Here is a 23820-nt window from a genome sequence, read left to right on the forward strand (position 1 = left end):
AGACCTCCAGACAGACTTATCCAGAGATTTCTGACAGACCTCCGACAGACTTACCAAGAGACTTCTCACAGACCTCCAGGCAGACTCACCCAGAGACTTCTGACAGACCTCCAGGCAGACTCACCCAGAGACTTCTGACAGACCTCCAGGCAGACTCACCCAGAGACTTCTGACAGACCTCCAGGCAGACTCACCCAAAGACTTCTGACAGACATCCAGGTAGACTCACCCAGAGACTTCTGACAGACCTCCAGGCAGACTCACCCAGAGACTTCTGACAGACCTCCAGACAGACTTACCAAGAGACTTCTCTGGCAAACCTCCAGAAAGACTCACCCAGTGAGAAACTTCTGATAGATATTCAGATAAACTTACCCAGTGAGAGACTTCTGACAGATCTCCAGTTGTTCCAGCAGGTGAGGCAACAGCTGTCCCATGGTCTCGTCCCCCACACATGACTGCACCACGTTGGGCATCTCATGGACCCGCGTCATGATCTTCACCCAGGACTTGTCGATGTTGGAGAAACGTTTCGCCTCCTGTCATTCAGATGATTCAGACTAGATTGTCATTTCTAAATTTGCAAAACGTTCCTGGGTTTTCCCCCCCAAAAAATGTGATTTCTGAAAAACCAGGGCACTGTAAAAGTTCCAGAAATTGTGGAACCCCAGCACTTTACTTTGTGACATCAGCTGATGTAAGAAGGGCTTTATAAATAAATTTGATTAAAAGCGTAAGGTTAAAGACATGTTTTCAGATGAAAAGTCAATGTATTGGTTCTTACCTTGGGTAGCTGTTTGGCTATGTCCCCACCCACGAACACAGCCTCGAGGTAGATCCACAGGTTCTGGACAGTCATCCAGTTCTCTATGATGTCAGTGGTATTGGAAAGGTTCTGAACCCATTTCTGGATCTGGGCCTTGAATGGCGTGTTGTACCTGTGGAACACCAAGTCATCATCTGAGTCAAGCATTGACTACTACAGTACACAAACACTAAAAGTCTGTACAATGCATAGCACCCCCAGTCTAAACACAACTGTCTAAACACAAACAACACAACTGTTGAACTCTAGATGACAAGTCAACTGGATGCTGAAATACAATGGAGGCTGCTGAGGGGGCTCATAATAATGGCTGGAACGGCGCAAATGGAATGGCATCAAACACCTGGAAACCATGTGTTTGATACCATTCCACTGATTCCACTCCAGTCATTACCACGAGCCAGTTCTCCCCAATTAGGCTACATTTAACTATTGTTAACAAACATGAAGCAGAAATCAGTCTAGATTTCCAGGCTAAGTCATTTGTGCATAGGTCTCTAGTCTAACCTGTTGCTCATGAGTGATCCCAGCACCATGAGGCTGTCCTCCATGTTAGTAATGATCTCAGCGGTGCTGTCGCCCCTCAGCAGCAGCTCCCCTCGCGTCTTGAAGTTGGCGAAGGTGAACGTCTTGTTGTCCCACTCAGAAATCACCTGCTTCAGCTTCTGCTCAATGTCCCTCTCCTTCACTGCACTGATGCAAATATCCTGCCCAGCGGGAGTTCAAACCACATTTATCTATATTTGACCTTTGTTTATCCAAGTTGCCCCATTGAGGTCAAACCTTTTTTTCTACCCTCAATTTACAGTACAGAATAGTTATGGTGAGTGGAGTACCGGTAGTTGTACGGCTATAGATAATCAATTACCTGGTTCCTACCCGGGTTTCAGCACCAACAACAGCAACAAAAATCCATAATCACCTCAATTTCCTCTTTGCATTTGAGGAGCGGAGCTTCCATGATGTTGCGCAGCTTGAAGGTGTCCGTCTCCACCTCGAAGCTGTGTCCTGTCACCTCGGTGATTCTCTTCCAGTGACGTGTCATCATGGCCTTGTTGGTCATCAGTTCCAGTAGGGGGCAACACTCGTTGAACTCATCTATACTTTTCTTCAGGTCAAGGAATGCCTTCCACTCTTTCAGGGCACGGGGAAGCTTGCGACAACTGGAAATGGGGGGTACAAAAACAAGAACATCTAGTAACTTCCTTTTGGAAATGTAAATCCTCAACGAGATTATTCCTCAATGAGTTCTGTGTAAATGTCTCTCATGGTCTGGGTTGTAGTTTGGTTTCCTTACCGCGTCTGGAAGTCAAGAAGTTCGTTATTGATCCTGTCTATGTGGATGTCGGCCCAGAGGATGTCATAGTAGCCGTTGACGGTGTCGATGACACTGTTGTAGAGTCCATAGAGCTTCTGGAGGAGGGTGAGCTGTCTCCTGATCTCCAGCAGCTGAGGGTGTTGGGTCACAGGCAGGCCAAACAGCTCCTCTCCACCAGTGTAGGTGATGTACTTACGGAACAGGTTGTCAAAGCGATTCTAACCAAACGAAACGAAAAGTTAAGTAAAGTACATGAATGGTCACATGACAGTAAAGTGCATGAATGGTCACATGACAGTAAAGTGCATTAATGGTCACATATATAATTTCCAAAACTATGCAACACACATAGAACATAGAACATGTGAATGAAAACCTCTGTGAATGTATCAACTTAAATGAAGTGCCGCAGAGTAGTATATACTGTAGATTCCTCTCTTGAAGATGCACACTGTACTCACCTGGAACATGATGAGTCTGTCACTAGCGTCTTGGGGAGCCAGTCCAACAACCATGGGACCGTCCTGGGAATGAAACACAGCCTGCGTCAGCAATTAGCTAGCAGTCTTATTTAGAGCGTGCCAAGTTAACTGTAATAGAAATAGAAATGTCTAAGACCTAGACAGCCTTGGTGTTAGGTGTAGCTGTGAGTAAGACCTAGACAGCCTTGGTGTTAGGTGTAGCTGTGAGTAAGACCTAGACAGCCTTGGTGTTAGGTGTAGCTGTGAGTAAGACCTAGACAGTCTTGGTATTAGGTGTAGCTGTGAGTAGGACCTAGACAGTCTTGGTGTTAGGTGTAGCTGTGATTAAGACCTAGACAGTCTTGGTGTTAGGTGTAGCTGTGAGTAAGACCTAGACAGTCTTGGTGTTAGGTGTAGCTGTGAGTAGGACCTAGACAACCTTTGTGTTAGGTGTAGCTGTGAGTAAGACCTAGACAGTCTTGGTGTTAGGTGTAGCTGTGAGTAAGACCTAGACAGCGTTGGTGTTAGGTGTAGCTGTGGGTAAGAGCTAGAACGAGCTGTGAGACGTGTCTGAACCTTGTCATAGTCCTGATAGAAGTGTCCACAGTCCTCCACGAACGTCTGCACGTTGTCTATGAGCTCTCCTCTGAAGTTGGGCTGCAGGGACACCAGCTCATTCTGGACCTCTGTGCTGCGGGCCAGCAGCTTCTCCCAGGTGTAGCGCAGCGTGTCCACCTTCTCTGCCTCCTCCTTCGCCACTACCAGGCCGTACTTATGGAGCATGGCATAGGACTCCTAGGAAAGGGAAAGGGGAATGCACAGCACTGAACAGACACATAATACAACACAGATCACCAGTGTCTTCTCACAACCAAATACAGACTGCAAGGACTTAATCAAACTATGGGCAAATCCTAACTTCCACCTAAGTTGAATTTTCCCCCATTGATACCACTGCCTGACTAAGTAGTAATTTGACTTAGGTGGGAATTAAGATTTGCCTCCTACTGAATGTAAGTGGACATTGCAAATAGTCTCAGTGAATTATTCATAGAGTATCTCTCTGCAGTAGTGTAAAGTACTTAAGTAAAAATACTTTAAAGTACTACTTAAGTCGTTTTTTGGGGTATCTGTACTGTATTTTCGACAACTTGGACTTTTACTCCACTACATTCCTAAAGAAAATATTGTACTTTTTTCCCTGACAAACAAAAGTACCCGATACATTTTGAATGCTTAGCAGGACAGGAAAATGGTCCAATTCAAACACTTATCAAGAGAACACATGGTCATCCCTACTCCCTCTGGCCTGGCAGACTCACTAAACACAAAAGCATATTTTGTAAATAATGTCTGAGTGTTGGAGTGTGCCCCTGGCTAGCCATACATTTTAAAAACAAGAAAATGGTGCTGTCTGCTTTGCTTAATATAAGGAATGTTTTATTATTTATTCTTTTACTTTTGATACTTAAGTATATTTAAAACCAAATACTTTTAGACTTACTCAGGTAGTATTTTACTGGCTTACTTTCACTTTTACTTGAGTTACTTTCTATTAAGGTAGCTATACTTTTACTCAAATATGACAATTGTGTACTTTTTCCACCACTGTCTCTCTGAAAGAAGTGTGCATTTGTGTTCCCTACCTCTATAGGTCCCACTTGGAAGTCAATGGAGATCTGCTGCTCTCTGATCTCCTTCAGCGATGCCATGGCGATGCGGATGTCGTCCAAGTCTTTGATTGGTCGGTTCAATTTCTTTGCCGCCTCGTCCACTAACGTGAAGATGTTCTCCATATCTGTCCGGTACTTCCTGTTACAGTGCAGGCCATAGTCCACCATCCAGCTCTTAGTCTCCGCAGTCAGGGCCATCTTCAGGTCAGCTGTTCAACAACAAATCAGATATTAGTCTGATAATAACCAGATATTGGTCTGATAATAACCAGATATTCATGCAGTTGTAATATTCTTGTTAGAACCAAGTATTGAGTTTATTCTTGTTAGAACCAAGTATTGAGTTTATTTGTTATAATTAATTGGTATTATATTGAAAAGGTGATTGAATTGCTCCCGAATTGTAATGTTGTTAATGCATTTCTTTTGAAGAAATATTTCTTTAATGTATAAGTGAATAGGTTGGTTTTGACCAATAGGTCGCTTTTTAAGCTGTTTCCAATGGGAGCGTTTACCTGGTAACGGGAGGCCTGGGAAAAAAAGAGAGGAAGATAGACGTTGAGAAAAGGATGGACATTACATTATGACCGTTCGTGAAAAAAAATTATAAAAGAAGACGATAAAAATAAAACAAAACCAATACCTACCGAGTCTTGAAAGGAAATACCGATTTTATTTTATAAGACAGTTGTTATAATTTTGTTAAGAAAGACCGAAGCTACCGTCTCATCGTGGAGGTATTTGACAGCCTTGAGGTTAGCCTAGCATCGTGTGAAACCGAGAGACAATAGCTTGGGGAAGATTAACGAGTTCATGTTTCCATGGGATATCGGTTACTGCTAAAGAGTACTGTCTGCATTGATAGCTGTGCTTGCTGTGGATCTTGTGAGGAAACCTGCAAGGAACTGCCATACTTCACTGAGGGAATATCTACGAGTAGTGAGTAACCACAACGGTGGGGTGCTTCTGGATTTACAATTTTTTGTTGTTGAGCTCCAACGCGCGCCAACGGGTTAAGCAAGCTTGAAATAATTTGGACATGGGTTGTGCATGACTCATTGGGGTTTATTATCTTTATTTGTTTTGATGTGGTGCTTTGAAAATGTAATAATACACATCTTGAATCTTATGTATGTTGCATTGGTGGAGTCATTTACTGTTTCAATTGAATTTAATGCATGGGAAAGTATATCCTTATACAATAACAAAAATCTATAATCATTCCATCTGAAGTTAAAACCCTATTTGTCATCACCCTAGATAGTTTAAAATAGGGATTCTTATTGGAGATGTCCTTCTCACCTAGCATCCCATGCTGTTGAGATACTCTACGTAAATTAATATCGTGAGAGTCAAATTCAAGCCTGGTGAGAGGGTTACACAGTGTTGAAAAATGAAATAACAGTATTGTGAAATACTAATAAGAACATGTGCAATCATATTTGGCAGGGTTGTCTTGTGAGGTTAATGCAGGGGATCAGCAGTGAAAAAAGCCCAAAATGTCACATAACGGGGAGAATGTTGTAGCGAGTTACAGGTCAGTCTACAGTTACCTGTATTTTATTTGAGATGTTTAGATTGTTCAGGGGGTGCTGCAGCACCCTAAGCACCCCTACTTCCCACTGCTAGGTACCTGTATGGAGGGCCAGAGCTCCTACAGGGATGTATTCTACCTGTATGGAGGGCCAGAGCTCCTACAGTGATATACTATACCTGTATGGAGGGCCAGAGCTCCTACAGTGATGTACTCTACCTGTATAGAGGGCCAGAGCTCCTACAGTGATGTACTCTACCTGTATAGAGGGCCAGAGCTCCTACAGGGATGTACTCTACCTGTATAGAGGGCCAGAGCTCCTACAGTGATGTACTCTACCTGTATAGAGGGCCAGAGCTCCTACAGTGATGTACTCTACCTGTATAGAGGGCCAGAGCTCCTACAGTGATGTACTCTACCTGTATAGAGGGCCAGAGCTCCTACAGTGATGTACTCTACCTGTATAGAGGGCCAGAGCTCCCACAGTGATGTACTCTACCTGTATAGAGGGCCAGAGCTCCTACAGTGATGTACTCTACCTGTATAGAGGGCCAGAGCTCCCACAGTGATGTACTCTACCTGTATAGAGGGCCAGAGCTCCTACAGGGATGTACTCTACCTGTATAGAGGGCCAGAGCTCCTACAGGGATGTACTCTACCTGTATAGAGGGCCAGAGCTCCTACAGTGATGTACTCTACCTGTATAGAGGGCCAGAGCTCCTACAGTGATGTACTCTACCTGTATAGAGGGCCAGAGCTCCTACAGTGATGTACTCTACCTGTATAGAGGGCCAGAGCTCCTACAGTGATGTACTCTACCTGTATAGAGGGCCAAAGTTCCTACAGGGATGTATTCTACCTGTATAGAGGGCCAGAGATGTACTCTATCTGTATAGAGGGCCAGAGCTCCTACAGGGATGTACTCTACCTGTATAGAGGGCCAGAGCTCCTACAGGGATGTACTCTACCTGTATAGAGGGCCAGAGCTCCTACAGTGATGTACTCTACCTGTATAGAGGGCCAGAGCTCCTATGGGGATGTACTCTACCTGTATAGAGGGCCAGAGCTCCCACAGTGATGTACTCTACCTGTATAGAGGGCCAGAGCTCCCACAGTGATGTACTCAGGCTCAGCGTTGATCTCCAGCTCCAGGTCTTTGTAGTAGAGGATCTGAGACTCAAACTCAGACAGCAGAGGGCTGCCCTGGCTGAACTTCTGGATGGTGTCCTCTCGCTCCTTCCTCCAGATGTGGTGGTAACGTCTGAAGCGGTCCAAAGCATTCATCACCTCCTGGCCAACAACAAAACAATAGCCAGGTCTTAAATGCACTTTCAATAAAGTTTGAATTTAGTTGATTTGATTTGATTTAGGTATCATATTCACATCAACATCTTAGGGGATAGGTGTCAGTATCAAACACAAAATAGTTAGAATTTGACACATTAAGGTCAGAACGTTAGGAAAACAGGAGAAACAAACTTTTTATTTTTGTGTGTACACCTGCATGTACCTTCTTGGTAGAGTTGATGGAGGTGCTGAGCACAGACACCAGCTTGATGATCTCCTTGTTCTCAGACACACTCTTGTAGTAGTTCCTGGCCTGGTAGGGTATGGCCTGGGTCACAGAGGCAGAGATGTCTGAGGTACTGCCGTCAGCCAGGCTCCTGTAGGTGGTCTCTCCATCCTCTGACTCACTGTCACTCCTGTCCTGTCTCAGAGCAGCCATGCGTCTCTCACTCATCTTCCTCTGTGTTGGCATGAACAGAATAATTCATCTTTGTTTTAAGACTAACTAAAACCTTAATCTCATGATAGTGCAGATGTCACAGACATGTTAAAGTCAAACATTTGATGTGAATGTGTTTTATATATATTTCCACACTATGAGGTTGGAATACTATGAAAATGATGATATTGCCGTTTTAATGTACGAGCTGTTTGAAAAGACTGCCTGACATTTCCGCCTGTTTTGGTGGGTTTGAGTTTTGACCTGGCAATAACAGCTACTTTTCAGTTCTCCCCTCACCACTCCAAGACAGTCCTAGCAAATTCTTTAATGAGAAATTACTCTTTGCTAAGAAGCCATTTTTTTTTCTTTTTGACAATTTTAATTGAAACAATCACAGTAAGGTACTTAATTGTTACCCAGAAATTATTTGATATTGAGATTAAAACTACTGCATTGGAGCTTTAAGCCACCGCAAGCCCACCTTGGAGATCCTCTCCTTGCTCCACTGGCCGACTCCTTTGCTGACACTGACCACACACTCCACAGCCCGGTTCAGAGCCTGCTGGACCTCATCCAGGGCTGGGACCATGGCGATGTTGGGGATGGACAGGGTCACACTGGTCCTGAAGATAGGCTGCTGACCACTGCCCTTCAGACGGCTGGGGGAATCACTCTCTGCTGTGGGGAGATGGGGCGGCATTGAAGTAGGGAGAAATGGAATGGGAAACCCTGCCCTTTTAGACAGCCCCACCTTACTCCAACATCTAAAGGGTGGAGCTCAAAGGAGGCATTTTGTTACAATTTTGTGACAACTGACGATGTAAAATTGGCTTTATAAATACAGTGGATTAATGGAATTTACCCAGGAAGTGCAGTAGTGAGGAGGCGTGGATGCGTTTGCGGAGGGTCTCCAGGGTGTTGCGTGTGAGCCTCAGCAGGGCGTCCATGTTACGGTGGTTGAAGTGGGACAGAAGCTCTTGAGCCTCCTCCTTCATCACCTCCAGCAGGTCTCTCTTCTTCTTCCTCTTCACCAGGGGAGACGGGGGGCCCGTGGTACTCGCCGCCGTGGTGTTACGAGACAGCAGGTTGATGCGACCCTCTGACTTACCCTCCTCCTCCCCTGGGAAGAGACATAAACAGACGTGACTACACCTGCATGCACATGCACCACGCACGCAGGCATGGACACAGGCACGCAGGCATGGACACAGGCACGCAGGCATGGACACAGGCACGCACACTTTCTCATTTTCAGTCTGTAACAGTCAGTCTTTGTGCACCTGAACAATCGTTTTGCTATTGTACCCTTTCCCTTGTATTTTGCTGACCCTGTTATCACTCTCTGTTTGAGTTTTGCTGCATCATGATTATCACAGTTAAAACTGTAGGTTACAGTACCTTCACTCTCCACTTGGTCCATATCAGTCCTGCTCTCCTCTAGAAGTTCCTCCTCCCCCTCCTTGTTCAGTTCAAACTCCAGCAGCATGTTGATGAGCTCGTTGGTTGCCTCCTCCACCAGGGAACTCTTGGCGTGGAGACTCAGAGCTCCCTTTATACACAGCTCCTACCATGACATAACAGAAGAAAGTACATTAGCCTATATCAGGGGTAGGCAACCCTGTTCCTGGAGTGCTGCAGGTACTGCACGATTTTGTTCCAACTAGCCACCACACCTGACCAACTGAACTCAGCCGTTTCCAGCTACAGTAGTCATTTACAACATTAACAATGTTTACACTGTATTTCCGATCCATTTGAGGTTATTTTAATGGACGAAAAATGTGCCTTTCTTTCAAAAACAAGGGCATTTCTAAGTGACCCCAAACTTTTGAACGGTAGTGTATGTGTAAAACACATAATACAGAGGGATTCTTTGTTTACCCTGGTGGTCTGAACGAACTCTTCACAGCTGAAAGGTTCCTCCAGGGGCAGAACCCACAGTGTGGCTCCACTCATCTCCTGCAGCACAGCGTCTATCCTGAACTCCACCAGGTCATTCACTCTGTCCATCAGCAGCTCCAGGTCCACTGGACACACAGGTTACAGGTCAGAGGTCATACACAGCACCACGGTGTCACCAGTGGGTCACAAGGAAACAGCAGTTACAATCAGCTTTGCTCACTGGGACAGCAGATATAACTTTTTCCAATGGGATATTTGACATGAGTTGATCTGGCACAATTAGCTGTGATCAAATGACGTCAAAGTTTAGGTGTGCTAACTGTTCTGGTTGTTGTGGTGAGATTGTTCTGCCGTTTTATAGCATGGTGCTTTGACAGAGCACGGTACAGTGCTGACAAGGTTAGATTGGACATGGTTACATACTGAGAGCACTGTTGATGCGGCTGAGGTATTTCTCAATGTTCAGTGAGGTCCAGTTAAGGGAGGTCAGGCCTGGCAGAATAGCTTCGTCCACCTTAGCAACATGAGGCGTCACCAGTTGCCCAAAGGCACTCTGGATCTTAGCCCGGACCCTGGCGTTCTCCGTCAGAACCAGCTGTGGATGGGCGTCAGAAATAGAGAAATTAGTAATAACACTTTACTTAATGCCTGCCGTTATAATGTCTTCACCCTTATAATGTTTTCTAATCTTCGCATTAAGGTTCTACTGACTAAATCCCATCCCATAGGACTTTCTACTCAACTCAACTGTCGTTGAGTGTATGTAAAGCTTTTTAAAGATACAGTATCATGCTCAATATGCTTCAGTTGATCAAAAGGCATCATGGAAAACCTAGTGTACCTGCAGCTTGTTGTAGTTCTTCTTGAGGGCATCTTGTTTCTGCTGTAAGATGGCTGCAAAGGGAGGAATCTCCAGCCTCATCCTGGTCATGCAGTCTGTCTCCCTTATCTGAGTCAGGATCTGGGGGTCAAAGTTGACAAACAGCTCCCCCGTATCGGGACATTTGACTAGTAAAGAGGCCTGGAGGCCCAGTCTGACCTCCTCGATCTGGGGAGTGCGAAAGTGTGAGAGAGAGAGCGAAAGAGAGAAATGGAGAGAGACAGCAAGAGTGTGAGAGAGATGAGAGAGAGGGAGAGAGCAAGAGAGAGAGGGAGAGAGCAAGCGAGAGAGCGAGAGAGAGGGAGAGCAAGAGAGTGTATGAGTGATATGAGTCATCTACAGTATGTCTGTGGGGAAATCAACAAGTAAATCAAAAGTAATATCAGTCTTGCCAACTACGACAGCACAAACAGATCTGGGACCAGGCTACAGATAAGGTACAGATCAGCATTAATAACAGTAACAGTTAACGCTGCTATGCTACTGGAGTATAGGTCCAGCCAGTACACCGTATCAAGCATCTCAGAGTAGGAATGCTGATTAGAATCAGTTTTTCCTTTAAGATCACCTGCTTCATCCATCCACTGTGGTAGATCATCTCAAACTCTAGCAGCACCCTGGCCACCCTGTTGTAGTTCCTGATGATGCGTTTGGCCTCGGGTGTAGCCAGCACCCCAGGGTGTTCCTGAAACAGATCCATAGGTTCCTGGATCCTCCGGTACAGCTGGCGGGCCCACAGGATCTTACCGGCTACCGGGGGCAGGTCCCGGCCAATGGGAGGATCCATCTTCTGCTTGGTGTAGTTACGGGACACCATCTCTATGTCTCTCCCATAGTTCTGAAGGATCTGCTGGTACTTATCATCGATGCCCAGGTCTGGAATGCCCAGTCTTGGTGATGTAAGGGGAGATTTTGATATCAAATGGAGAATGAATGAAATGGCTGTTAAAAGGACTGAAATTAATTAAAGGTTGGTTTGAAATAGAGGTGGACTGAAATAACGGTACCTTTCAAATTTCTTCAGTACATTCAAAGCCCTCTCTGTGTTTTGAATCTTATCGAAAGTGTTATCCATGAAGGTCTTCAGCTGATTCTGAAAGCAAATGAACACAACAAACAATTGTGCAAGTAAATTATGAGATTATTTAGATATGTTGTGTTATGATTTACTGGTAAGTTTGTTATTAAGTGTAAACTTACATGCAACTCTGTGGTATTTTTACAAAACTCATCATAGTCTTGATCAAAGTCTGTTCTTCTCTGATCAAGGAAACTGTAGTGCTTTTTCTTCATGCTCAATACAATGCTCTGAAAATAAAAGACAGGTTCTTTTTTCCATTCTTTCCAAAGCTCTTGAGGCTTTGATCAATTCTTGTGTCTGTATTCAATCAAACCAAAGCCAAAAGACTGTCAACAATGCTTCCGTTGAATGTTGTGAGACTGTTGGGTTTAATTTCCTTTTAATCAGAGTAGAAGGCCACATAATATAGAATGCAGAATGATGATGACATGCAGCTTCTGGCTGGACACCATCCCTATTTAAAGATCCTCCATCTACAATGGCAGAGATGAAAGGCAGTGTATAAAATAGCAGTAATTTCTCCAATGAGGAGCTTACCATAAAATATGTATATTCTGGCTCCTGTGAACAAATTGTCAACTTCCACAAAAGGCCATCAGGACTTAGTAATGGATCAGCTTCTGCTCATTAAAATGAATACTAAGTTCAACGCAATCAAATAAATTGAGGACACATTATATGATGAGTAACATATATTACTTTTTACTTTGTGAAATGGCTCCTGATCATTAATTTTTTACATTTAATTTTTTTTTTATTTAACCTTTATTTAACCAGGTAGGCCAGTTGAGAACAAGTTCTCAAGAGTTACACATGGGATAAATAAACGTACAGTCAATAACACAATAGAAAAGTCTAGTGTGTGCAAATGTAGTAAGATTAGGGAGGTAAGGCAATAAATAGGCCATAGTGGCGAAATAATTACAATTTAGCAATTAAACACTGGAGTGATAGATGTGCAGAAGATGAATGTGCAAGTAGAGATACTGGGGTGCAAAGGAGAAGAAGAAAAAAATATGGGGATGAGGTAGTTGGGTGGGCTATTTACAGATGGACTATGTACAGGTGCAATGATCGGTAGTTGATGAGTAGTTGACAGTTGATGCTTAAAGTTAGTGAGGGAGATATAAGTCTCCAGCTTCAGTGATTTTTGCAATTCGTTCCAGTCATTGGCAGCAGAGAACTGGAAGGAAAGGCGGCCAAAGGAGGAGTTGGCTTTGGGGGTGACCAGTGAAATATACCTGCTGGAGCGCGTGCTATGGGTGGTTGCAACTATGGTGACCAGTGAGCTGAGATAAGGCAGGGCTTTAGCTAGCAAATACTTATAGATGACCTGGAGCCAGTGGGTTTGGCAACGAATATGAAGTGAGGGCCAGCCAACGAGAGCATACAGTTTGCAGTGGTGGGTAGTCTATGGGGCTTTGGCGACAAAACGGATGGCACTGTGTAGACTACATCCAATTTGCTGAGTAGAGTGTTGGAGGCTATTTTGTAAATGACATCGCCGAAGTCAAGGATCGGTAGGATAGTCCGTTTTGCGAGGGTATGTTTGACAGCATGAGTGAAGGATGCTTTGTTGCGAAATAGGAAGCCGATTCTAGATTTAATTTTGGATTAGACATACTTAATGTCTGGAAGGAGAGTTTACAGTCTAACCAGACACCTAGATATTTGTAGTTGTCCACATATTCTAAGTCAGAACCGTCCAGAGTAGTGATGCTTGATGGGCGGGCGGGTGCGGGCAGCGATCGGTTGAAGAGCATGCATTTCGTTTTGCTTGCATTTAAGAGCAGTTGGAGGCCACAGAAGGAGTGTTGTATGGCATTGAAGCTTGTCTGGAGGTTTGTTAACATAGTGTCCAAAGAAGGGCCAGAAGTATACAGAATGGTGTCGTCTGCGTAGAGGTGGATCAGAGAGTCACCAGTAGCAAGAGCGACATCATTGATGTATACAGAGAAAAGAGTCGGCCCGAGAATTGAACCCTGTGGCACCCCCATAGAGACTGCCAGAGGTCCGGACAACAGGCCCTCCGATTTGACACACTGAACTCTATCTGAGAAGTAGTTAGTGAATCAGGCGAGGCAGTCATTTGAGAAACCAAGGCTGTTGAGTCTGCCAATAAGAATGCTGTGATTGACAGAGTCGAAAGCCTTGGCCAGGTCAATGAAGATGGCAGCACAGTATTGTATTTTATCGATGGTGGTTATGATATCGTTTAGGACCTTGAGCGTGGCTGAGGTCCACCCATGACCAGCTTGGAAACCAGACTGCATAGAAGAGAAGGTTCGGTGGGATTCGAAATGGTCAGTTAACTTGGCTTTCGAAGACTTTAGAAAGGCAGGGTAGGATAGATATAGGTCTGTAACAGTTTGGGTCTAGTGTCACCCCCTTTGAAGAGGGGGATGACCGCTGCAGCTTTCCAATCTTTAGGGATCTCAGACGATACGAAAGCGAGGTTGAACAGGCTAGTAATAGGGGTTGCAACAATTGCGGCGGATAATTTTAGAAAGAGAGGGTCCAGATTGTCTAGCCAGGCTGATTTGTAGGGGTCCACAGCTCTTTCAGAGAGACAGTTAGGAGTTTAGTATGGCTGTATGCTTGGTAGTGTTGATGATAATGATGATGAGGCATGCACTGATGGACAAAAACAAGGACAAAAAAACTTGTGGCAAAAGTTACCTCCCATTTCCCCTGCATTTCTGCAGTCTGTCCAGCGGAAGCAATAGAAAGAGCAGATATAACATTACTACAGTTGCAAGGAAAAACATCTAAAAAGGTAACGTCTAAAAAGGTAACGTCTAAAAAGGTAACATTTAAAAAGATAACGTCTAAAAAGGTAACGTTTAAAAAGGTAACATTTAAAAAGATAACGTCTAAAAGGGTAACATCTAAAAAGGTAACGTCTACAAAGTATTCTAATCTCCCGACCGTGTACCTGAAAAGTGGTTGCCATAGTTTCCAGGCCTTCTATCTTGGAGTCCTGTAGGGCTGAGTAAGTAGTGATGGAGCTGAACATGTTGAGGATCTTGTAGAGGCGTCGTTGGAACGTCTCAAACTTCCCAAAGATGTACATCTCACTGAAATCAAACTGCCTCTCGGAGGGACTCTGCTCCAGCTTCTCCTTGGTCTTGTGGAAGCACTTCTGGTACTCCTATAATGAGATAGATGGGATCCAGATGAAAAGTAATTGGAGGAGCATGGAAAGGAAGTTACACTGTAAAATAGTTCATTTGTGAGAAGTGCGTAAAGGATGTGGTGGTATTACACTAGATATAATAGATTATTTTATAGATTAAAGCTCTTAAGGGCCTGTACTTTCAAAAAGTTCATTTCTTTGTTCCTTGATTTAGCACAATATTTTAAATGATCTGGTTAAACTGTGTTGAAAGCAGTACCTGGTTTAGGTGGATAGCAGCTTTCAGTTTCTCAGCTACAACACCCTGAGGCTGGTCCCATATGGATGCAGAACCGTTGTTGGTGATGTAAGCCTTACATGCTGTAATCATCTGGTTGGTAACCTAAGACATGGAGATACAGAAGAAAAAGGATACACGTGCCACTCTAATGAGTAACCTCGATGGGATGACTGGTTAACAGGTTTGGGAGGGAGGTAGACAGCACTTCAGCTAACATGAGACCAGGTGGTGCGGCCAAATGCACCATGAACATCAAAGAAGAATTGACAAGATTGATTTCAATACACTCCTAATGATTAAATGTAATTCATTCGGCAGCTTTTAATTGTGAGCGAGATTTACAGTCACCTCTTCTTCTTGGTGGTTAAATACACTATCTTGGCAATAATGACCTTGACAAACAGGGAGGTGATCTTTTCTGAGGTGTTGTAGTAGCGGGAGATACTGTGGATCATCCGGATGGCGTTGATCAGGCCTGGAATGGCCTCCACCATCGACACCTGCGTTCATTTAGCAATCAATACAATCATACAATGATGAGTTTTCAAATCCATTAAGATCGATAAACATAGAGGATCGGTTTCACAGATTAAGCTTAGTTCTGGACTAAAAGGTTTTTAATTGAGAGTTCTTCTTAGTCCAGGATTAAGCATAATCTGTGTCCGGGAAAATGGCAAACTATGTAAATCTGTAGTTAGTAAATCTTAGCGGAAAATTCGTTGTTATATTTAAAACTGTATACAATATTAGTCTCTCACAGGGTCACTGTTGTAGAGCGGGTCACAGAACTTCTCCAGAGTGTAGAGGTACTTCACATTGTCCTTGGCCTCGTTGGCTGAGTCAGTGATCCTGGTGTCCAGCTCTCGCCAGGACTGGTGGGACAGATACAGTCATCAAACATGCACTGTACCTATTCTGCTACAGTAATACAGAAAACACCAACTGAATTCAGATATGAGAGCCATGTTCAGTAAGCATAGAGGAGTGCTTTATTTTTTATTTTTTTATGTGACTGGCTCCCACGAACGAGTCTCAAGTAGCAAAAATCGAAATTGATATATGAACATTTTATTAGCAGGCCTTTAACATCTACTCCTGTGTTACGGAGGACATGGTGTAACAGCTTGCTCACCTTGATGAGTTTGGACTTGGCCATCATGAGAACGCCCAGGACAGCCTTGACATTGGGGCTCTTGAGCTGGTCCAGGAGGTAGTTGAAGCGGGACATACGTTTCTTCCAGTGGTCCAGCTCGGCCCGCGGCCCCAGGTCATCTGCCTCCTTCCTCAGCTGGTCACTCTCAGCCAGCACCTGGATGCAACACAATCACTGCTGATTGGGGAATGCGATATCTGTAAACTGTATTAGATGTGGTGGATCTTAATGTAATTTCCCCTGAGAGGATAAATAAAGTTGTATTGTATTTACAATATTGAACACACACCTCCACTCACAATAAAACAGGTCCATGGAGGGGAAAGGTGTGCATGATGCTATTGAGGTTCATTCTATTTTACCTGTTCAATCTGTTTGATCCACACTTTCATACAGGCCTCTATCTTCTCTGTTGCCTCTGTGCTGTTAGCCACAGCAATGTAGTCAGACGGGCCTTTCAGTGTCTTCAGGTCAAATTCGTCACACTCTTTTAGATTCACCTAAATTAAATGATTAATGATATCAATTGTATGTTTTTTTTTATAAGCGTGTGTGTGTGTGTGTGTGTGTGTGTGTGTGTGTGTGTGTGTGTGTGTATTTGATTATTTGTTATTTAAATACTTATTTTCTGTGTATTTGAGTATTTTCAAATAATGTGGCCCAAATCAAACTACATCTATTGGAATTAGTTTAAAGTATTTTCAAATAATTTTCTATAAATAGCATACTTTTTGAAAGTATTTGAAAATACTTATATCAAATATTATTTTCAAATACCTGGGTTAAATACATGGGAGTGTATTTGAGTCAGTGTATTTGAGTTTTCCAAATACATTCCAATATTCAACTACTTGTCTTTTCAAATAAAACATCTGAATAATTACAGTGGCGAGAAAAAGTATGTGAACCCTTTGGAATTACCTGGATTTCTGCATAAATTGGTCATCAATTCATCAACTCATCTAAGTCACAACAATAGACAAACTTAGTGTGCTTAAACTAATAACACACAAATGATCGTATTTTCTTGTTTATATTGAATACACCATTTAAACATTCACAGTGTAGGTTGGGAAACCGTGTAGGTTGGGAACCCCAAGTCCAATGACTTCTCCAAAAGCTAATTGGAGTCAGGAGTCAGCTAACCTGGATGTTGGTTAGAGCTGCCTTGCCCTATAAAAAACACTAATAAAATCTGAGTTTGCTATTCACAAGAAACATTGCCAGATGTGAACCATGCCTCGAACAAAAGAGATCTCAGAAGACAAAAGATTAAGAATTGTTGACTTGCATAAAGCTGGAAAGGGTTACAAAAGTATCTCTAAAAGCCTTGAAGTGCATCAGTCCACGGTAAGACAAATTGTCTATAAATGGAGAAAGTTCAGCACTGTTGCTACTCTCCCTAGGAGTGGCCGTCCTGCAAAGATGACTGCAAGAGCACAGTGCAGAATGCTCAACGAGGTTAAGAAGAATCCTAGAGTGTCAGCTAAAGACTTCTCTGGAACATGCTAACATCTCTGTTGACGAGTCTACGATACCTAAAACACTAAACAAGAATGGTGTTCATGGGAGGACTCCATGAAAGAAGCCCCTGCTGTCCAAAAAAACCCATTGCTGCACATCAGAAGTTTGCAAAAGTGCACCTGGATGTTCCAAAATATTCTATGGACAGATGAAACTAAAGTTGAGTTGTTTGGAAGGAACACACAACACTACGTGTGGAGGAAAAAAGGCACAGCCCACCAACATCAAAACCTCATCCCAACTGTAAAGTATTGTGGAGGGAGCATCATGGTTTGGGGCTGCTTTGCTGCCTCAGGGCCTGGACAGCTTGCTATCATCGACGGAAAAATGAATTCCCAAGTTTATCAAGACATTTTGCAGGAGAATGTTAGGCTGTCTGTCCGCCAATTGAAGCTCAACAGAAGTTAGGTGATGCAACAGGACAACAACCCTAAAGACAGAAGTAAATCAACAACAGAATGACTTCAACAGAAGAAAATACGCCTTCCGGAGTGACCCAGTCAGAGTCCTGACCTCAACCCGATTGAGATGCTTTGGCATGACCTCAAGAGAGCAGTTCACACCAGACATCCCAAGAATATTGCTGAACTGAAACAGTTTTGTAAAGAGGAATGGTCCAAAATTCCTTCTGACCTGTGCAGGTCTGATCCGCAACTACAGAAAACGTTTGGTTGAGGTTATTGCTGCCAAAGGAGGGTCAACCAGTTATTAAATCCAAGGGTTCACATACTTTTTCCACCCTGCACTGTGAATGTTTACATGACGTGTTCAATAATGACATGAAAACATATAATTGTTAGCAGACTGTGATTGTCTATTGTTGTGACCTAGATGAAGATCAGATCAAATTTTATGACCAATTTTTGCAGAAATCCAGGTATTTCCAAAGGGTTCACATACTTTTTCTTGCCACTGTACTTTGAAATGCATGTGAAAGTAATTTAGATATTTGAAATAGTATTTGAAGCCAGGTCTGTTGAGCATGCACGTCACCTACCTTCTCCTGCAGGCTCTCCTGCGCCCCGGCCAGCACAGACACAAAGCTGTCCAGTGAGCTGATGAATTCCTGTTTAACTGACTGGGCCTGTGGACTGGCCAGCTCTCCCCAGCCATGGTCCATCTTCTTCAGGCTGGGTATGAAGATCTCAGACAGCATCTGCTCCACACTTTTAAGCAGGCCTACCTCTGTGGTGTCCAGCATGTTGAAATTCACCTCCTACCAGGGCCAGAGAACTTTAAATAGACATGACCACACAGTAGGCCAGGGGATGACACCTTTTTAGAAGCAAGGATTGGGCTGACGTGTCATACTGTTACTAACATTGTGTGTTTTAAGCCTTAAACTCTTTAAGCAGTTTGCCTGAATGCAAGGTTAAATAGTGTTATGAATGATAAGAACATTGTTATACGAACATTGTTTAAGCCTTTAGACATATAAATATTGATCAAATGTACAATGCCGACTATGTGTTGGATCATGGTTATCCCACCCAGTTCCTGGAGAGCTACCCTGCTGTAGGTTTTCAATCCAATCCCAGTTGTAACTAATCTGATTCAGTTTATCAATCAGATAATTATTAGAATCAGATGTGTTAGATTAGGGTTGGGGTGAAAACCCTACAGGACAGTAGCTCTCCAGGAACAGGGTTTAGAGAGCCTTGTGTTGGATAGTAAGGTGGAGACTCACCCTGTGAACATTCTCAGAGGTGATAGCCTTGGATGGATTGGCTCTTGTGAAGAACACACAGACACCAGTCAGAGCCTCATCTTTGCCCTCAGTGACAAACACCTTGGCCTTCTTACTCCGGTTGGGGGCCAAGACAGCTGCTGCTGCTGATGCTGCTGCTAGGGAGACAAACAAAGCAGTTACCCACTATATCATCTTTACGACCGGAAGAAGGGTAAGATACATTACTCAAGGCTTGCAAGATTCAGCATCTTTGTCTTTGAGCTGTAACTCTGCTATTAACTGTGTTATTACTCTGCTATTATTATATTCCCCTATTATTTCCCTGCATGGCCAATCATCTCACCTGCTTCAGCTGGCTCCACATCCTGATAGTAGAACATGATATGAGGAAGTCCCTCAGCCACAAAGAACTGCTCCATGCGCTCAATCTATGGAAGACAGGTTCATCACAATCACTGTTTCCACAATTAATTGACCTTTACTTGATTAAATCGCTTTTGCACAAGTTATTACCATACATACAGGTGTGCAGATACAAATGTTGCATCCGCAAGCAGTGGCCAGCTACTCAACAGTCTGTAACAAGGGACCACAGTACAGGGGATTGATGGAGGTGGAGCGGTGATGAAGTGTTATGCCCTACCTGAGTTCCCTCCAGAATGGCATCCTCCACGTCAGCCTTCTCCAGGCCCAGGCAGGAAGCCACGATGCTGAGGATGTAGTCATGTCTGCCATCCAGCTGAGCTCTCTTCGCCTCACGCTCCTCTTTCAGCTTTTGCTGCAAACAGAGAGACAAAGAGATGTATCATCAAGTCAACCCCAATACAGACTCAAACTGGACGGATTGCTTCGACAAGAGGCGCAACCAAATTCGGATTAATATTTCAGCCCAGAAACAATTAAAGTAATTCAAATGATAATGACTGGATACAACAGTCATTCACACATACTTTGAATGCAACAATCTCGCTGTTAGATATGAGAGATGATTGAGGCTCCCTTTTGCTCCTTCTAGACTTTGAGTCAGCCATTGTTCAAAATGTTCACAGAATGACAATCGCTTTCACATGTCAGCCAAGACAGCAGAATTCAGGACACTTGCAAACACCATTGAATAAATATCAGAAAAAATACAATATCTTCAATATATACTGCAGCTTTGTTATTAACAGTAAAAATACATGAATTAAAAAAAAACACAGCAAAATCCCACACAAAGAAGTGAAAATGAAAGTGATAGCCTATTCCTTCCTATATGGTAATCTCTTGAACCATGATCTCTGATAAAACATTTTCCATATACTCTAGACTCTTTAGCTATGCCTCTTTCTCTATCTTCTATACCACTCCTACCCACAGGTTATATACAGTGAAACAGACAGTAGCACAAACAGCACAGATAGAACATTAACATTCCACTCTGGCTAGCCTATAACACTACCCTGGATAGCCCAGTGGCTGGGGGCCTCATGTTAAAGAAGACAGAGAACAGAGATAGTAAAATCTACTACAATGAGTTGCTTGGTGGTGCTGCTAGGTAACTGCAGGAAAAAGGCAAGCCAATAAATTAAGCAGACTTGGTGTTGTATTTTGTGGGCCGGATGCAGATGCTTTCAAACTCTGGTTTTATTTTCCCCATTGACAGTCTGGAATTTAGCCTGTGTTGTCTGGAGAAGTGTTTCGTTCTAGGTTAAGCTACCTTTTACTTGCAAGGGTCAGTCTATTTTGGGATCTAGGCCCTTTGGGTTCAGCACATTGTACTTAATAACAAAACATTTTATAGCTACTGGCCAGACCATTTACCGGCAGACCAGAAATACTAAGAACACTTAAGCTGTTCCTGCATTTCTTTGTTTCTACACTGGCATGTTACTATTTGGCAAACACTATACATTTGCCCCTAACATGCTGACCAGACCGGACACATCGCATGCGTGAGCGTTGCAAAATAAATGTACACATACATGTTATTCAATCATTGCACCCGCACTGCTTGAGCGCGTCAGCGAGCGTCTGTGTGGCCAGACGCTAAAATAGAAATTAGTTCTATTTGTGACACTCAACGCGCTGCAAGTCCGACCTCTCCCATCTCCTCATTGGTTTTTAGGACCATATACCCACGTGGGTGATTGAAAGATGAACTTAGGTCCACACTCCAGTCGGTTGCGGTAATGCACCTAAAGTTGGTAGCCAACCACCATATAAAGTCCAAAATAAGAAGAATAAGCCTGATGGAATGAGGAGAGATGACTAGAAACAAATTCACTTTATCTGTGGATTAATTGTCAGAGTAGAGGATCTTGTGCATTTCAGGTAAAATAACAATGTTTATATCCCAGGACAAATTAGCTAGCAACAGCAAGCTGGCTAGTTAAATTGCCATAAATGTTTAATGCTTTTTGACCTGTCCCCAAATTAATATAATTGGTTCTTAGTTTGTTTTGATACTTTAACCTGCGTGTCCTGATGTCGTCTGGTGTGGGTGGACAAAATCAACGTGCGGGCGATGGCACACGTGGACGCACGCATGTGTGTAAGAATGCATTTGATGCCATGGATAAAGTGTGGTCACAGACTGCTGAGTTATTCATGCCAAGCCGGCTCACTGGTCTGTCTCTATTGCACTTTAAAGACGTTAAGGCCAAGTCTGAGTCACATTTACTGTGGCTTAATTGATAACTCCAATGTATAAGCCCAATCAAAAGATAAATCCACATGAGTTCTATCCAGGTATCTGGTGGGAGTAGGAGAAGGCTGTGGAAGAAGATAGCAGAAGACGATGGCTAAAGATTTACAGCAGGCCTTGAGGTCATGCATCAGATCAGAGGCAGCAGCCAGCAGTCAACAAGCCTGGACACGAAAGACCAAACACAGCTATTGACCTATTGGACAAACCCAAGCCCCAGACTGCATCCTAAATGGAACCCTACTCCCTACATAGTGCACTGCTTGGTCTCTGGTCAAAAGTAGTGCACGATGTAGGGAAAAGGGTTCCATTAGACGCGCAGCATGTGCATCGCAGGCCAGCTAGTACACTACTGATTCACCACACTGCCTGAACAGAACCACTGGAGGAAATACATGCTTATATAAGCTAGCCAAGACAGGGGTTGCTGGGCGACACACACATCACACCTGCTCCCTGGGCTGGCAGTGATTCCAGTCCAAGGCTTTCATGATGAGCAAACAGCCACCTCAAGCTTCATCCTACAGACACACACCACAGCACACCAAGCACCAAGCATCAAGCATACACAATGGCAACCTCAACTGTCTGCAAGCTTTCAGCTCAGATAAGAACTGAATGGCTAGAATGAAACTATCCTGACAAAACAAATCAAGAAATACTTCAGGAGAAAAGGACTGATAGCTGTGACATGGGCGTTTGGGCGTTGTGTGTCTTCTAATCCACTCGACGTTTGCAATGAACTCCATTGCAAACAATGTCTGCATCATAGAGTGTATAAAAACAAATACTGACTGAAATTGCTTGTTTCTACTTGAATTTATTACAATTCTACAGAACAAGACTGAGAGCCAATCTTGACCAATGACTGATTTCAGTTCGGTTGTACTCTGGAGCCTATACATTTATCAAACAGTCAGCAACATGCACACCATATTGGCCCCAATCTGTGATCAAATTGATGACCTGTCCCTAACCATTACTTGGCGAGGACCCACTGGGTGCTTGTTGTCTCCAGTAGTTCTACTCCATCTTCTCCTATCATCAGACAAGTCCTACAATGACAATCTCTTACCTTGATCAATCTTGAGACACTCTGTTTCCAGAGCTGTTTTCTAAACGCCCGAGACATGACTCTTAGCTCCTCATATCAAAGACAGCTCCCAAACGACCGTCTACAATCTATGTAGCTACAGATAGAGATCAGTGAGTGCTGTAGAGAAGATAAGAGTAGCTGTGATCACTCAGGAGAATAACTGGCATGCCTTTGTTTGCTCCCCACCTTGCTTAAACTGAGCTAACTCTCAGTGAAGTTAAAATCTTCCTATAAACTATTCAAACAACTTAAAGACGCTGGCAAGTTGCCAAGCTCTAGCACATGACACACAGCCACAGGTGATGGGTATCACAGTAGAAGGCCACAGTATATTGTACACCATGCCTTCATGATGCCATTGTGCAGGTGACAAAACAGATGAAAAGGAACCTTCATAATCCCCTATTACTGTGTCAGGTATTGTGTCCCAACTTGACCTCTCTCATCCACAGAGAACCCATGCGTTGAGGCCAAGTATAAGCCGTTATGTCAGGGATCATCAACTAGATTCAGCTAGTTTTTCTTGAGCGGATGGTCATCGAGCCGGAACATAATTACAAATAGACTGCAAACTGGCAGCAAGAAGCCCAAACATATAATTGACTAAAACATAATAATTTCAAACCTTGCTTACATTTGTATACGATCACATATCTCTCTATTATGCGTGGGAATACTTTTGAAAATTTTTTACCACTTGGAGCTGATTTTCTGGTGTTTTTAATCTTTTATGTCCCAATTTTTGGCTCAGAAAACTTGGAGGCCAAATTACTTAAATCACCCACGGGCCAAAATCGGCCCTAGGGGCCGCCAGTCGGGGAACCCTGCTCTATGCGCTACCTACCCGAATA

At 43.6% G+C, this 23820-nt stretch overlaps 1 protein-coding gene across 8 annotated transcripts in view; it reads right to left on the reverse strand.

The window, feature by feature from the left end:
• LOC115176846 (dynein heavy chain 5, axonemal) overlaps window positions 1–23820 on the reverse strand; it is a 63756-nt gene that overhangs the window by 35626 nt on the left and 4310 nt on the right. For 3 of the 8 annotated variants that reach the window (XM_029737183.1, XM_029737179.1, XM_029737187.1), the window contains exons 2-31: window positions 19831–19965; window positions 19531–19615; window positions 19185–19342; window positions 18495–18713; window positions 16336–16473; window positions 15953–16129; window positions 15579–15692; window positions 15213–15320; window positions 14800–14922; window positions 14340–14555; window positions 14084–14110; window positions 11524–11631; window positions 11331–11416; window positions 10892–11213; window positions 10285–10491; window positions 9867–10038; window positions 9423–9568; window positions 8940–9105; window positions 8404–8661; window positions 8023–8219; window positions 7323–7559; window positions 6901–7102; window positions 4252–4487; window positions 3182–3400; window positions 2606–2668; window positions 2124–2362; window positions 1749–1989; window positions 1334–1533; window positions 785–938; window positions 376–539 (exon numbers count right to left, since the gene is read on the reverse strand). In XM_029737183.1, the coding sequence (XP_029593043.1) occupies window positions 376–539; window positions 785–938; window positions 1334–1533; window positions 1749–1989; window positions 2124–2362; window positions 2606–2668; window positions 3182–3400; window positions 4252–4487; window positions 6901–7102; window positions 7323–7559; window positions 8023–8219; window positions 8404–8661; window positions 8940–9105; window positions 9423–9568; window positions 9867–10038; window positions 10285–10491; window positions 10892–11213; window positions 11331–11416; window positions 11524–11631; window positions 14084–14110; window positions 14340–14555; window positions 14800–14922; window positions 15213–15320; window positions 15579–15692; window positions 15953–16129; window positions 16336–16473; window positions 18495–18713; window positions 19185–19342; window positions 19531–19615; window positions 19831–19965 (5117 nt within the window). The remainder of the gene's footprint in view (window positions 1–375; window positions 540–784; window positions 939–1333; window positions 1534–1748; window positions 1990–2123; window positions 2363–2605; window positions 2669–3181; window positions 3401–4251; window positions 4488–6900; window positions 7103–7322; window positions 7560–8022; window positions 8220–8403; window positions 8662–8939; window positions 9106–9422; window positions 9569–9866; window positions 10039–10284; window positions 10492–10891; window positions 11214–11330; window positions 11417–11523; window positions 11632–14083; window positions 14111–14339; window positions 14556–14799; window positions 14923–15212; window positions 15321–15578; window positions 15693–15952; window positions 16130–16335; window positions 16474–18494; window positions 18714–19184; window positions 19343–19530; window positions 19616–19830; window positions 19966–23820) is intronic. The other 5 variants (XM_029737184.1, XM_029737182.1, XM_029737181.1 and 2 more) reach the window with 5 other exon arrangements.

Source organism: Salmo trutta, chromosome 37, assembly GCF_901001165.1.
Source record: "Salmo trutta chromosome 37, fSalTru1.1, whole genome shotgun sequence".
Taxonomy (NCBI): domain Eukaryota; kingdom Metazoa; phylum Chordata; class Actinopteri; order Salmoniformes; family Salmonidae; genus Salmo; species Salmo trutta.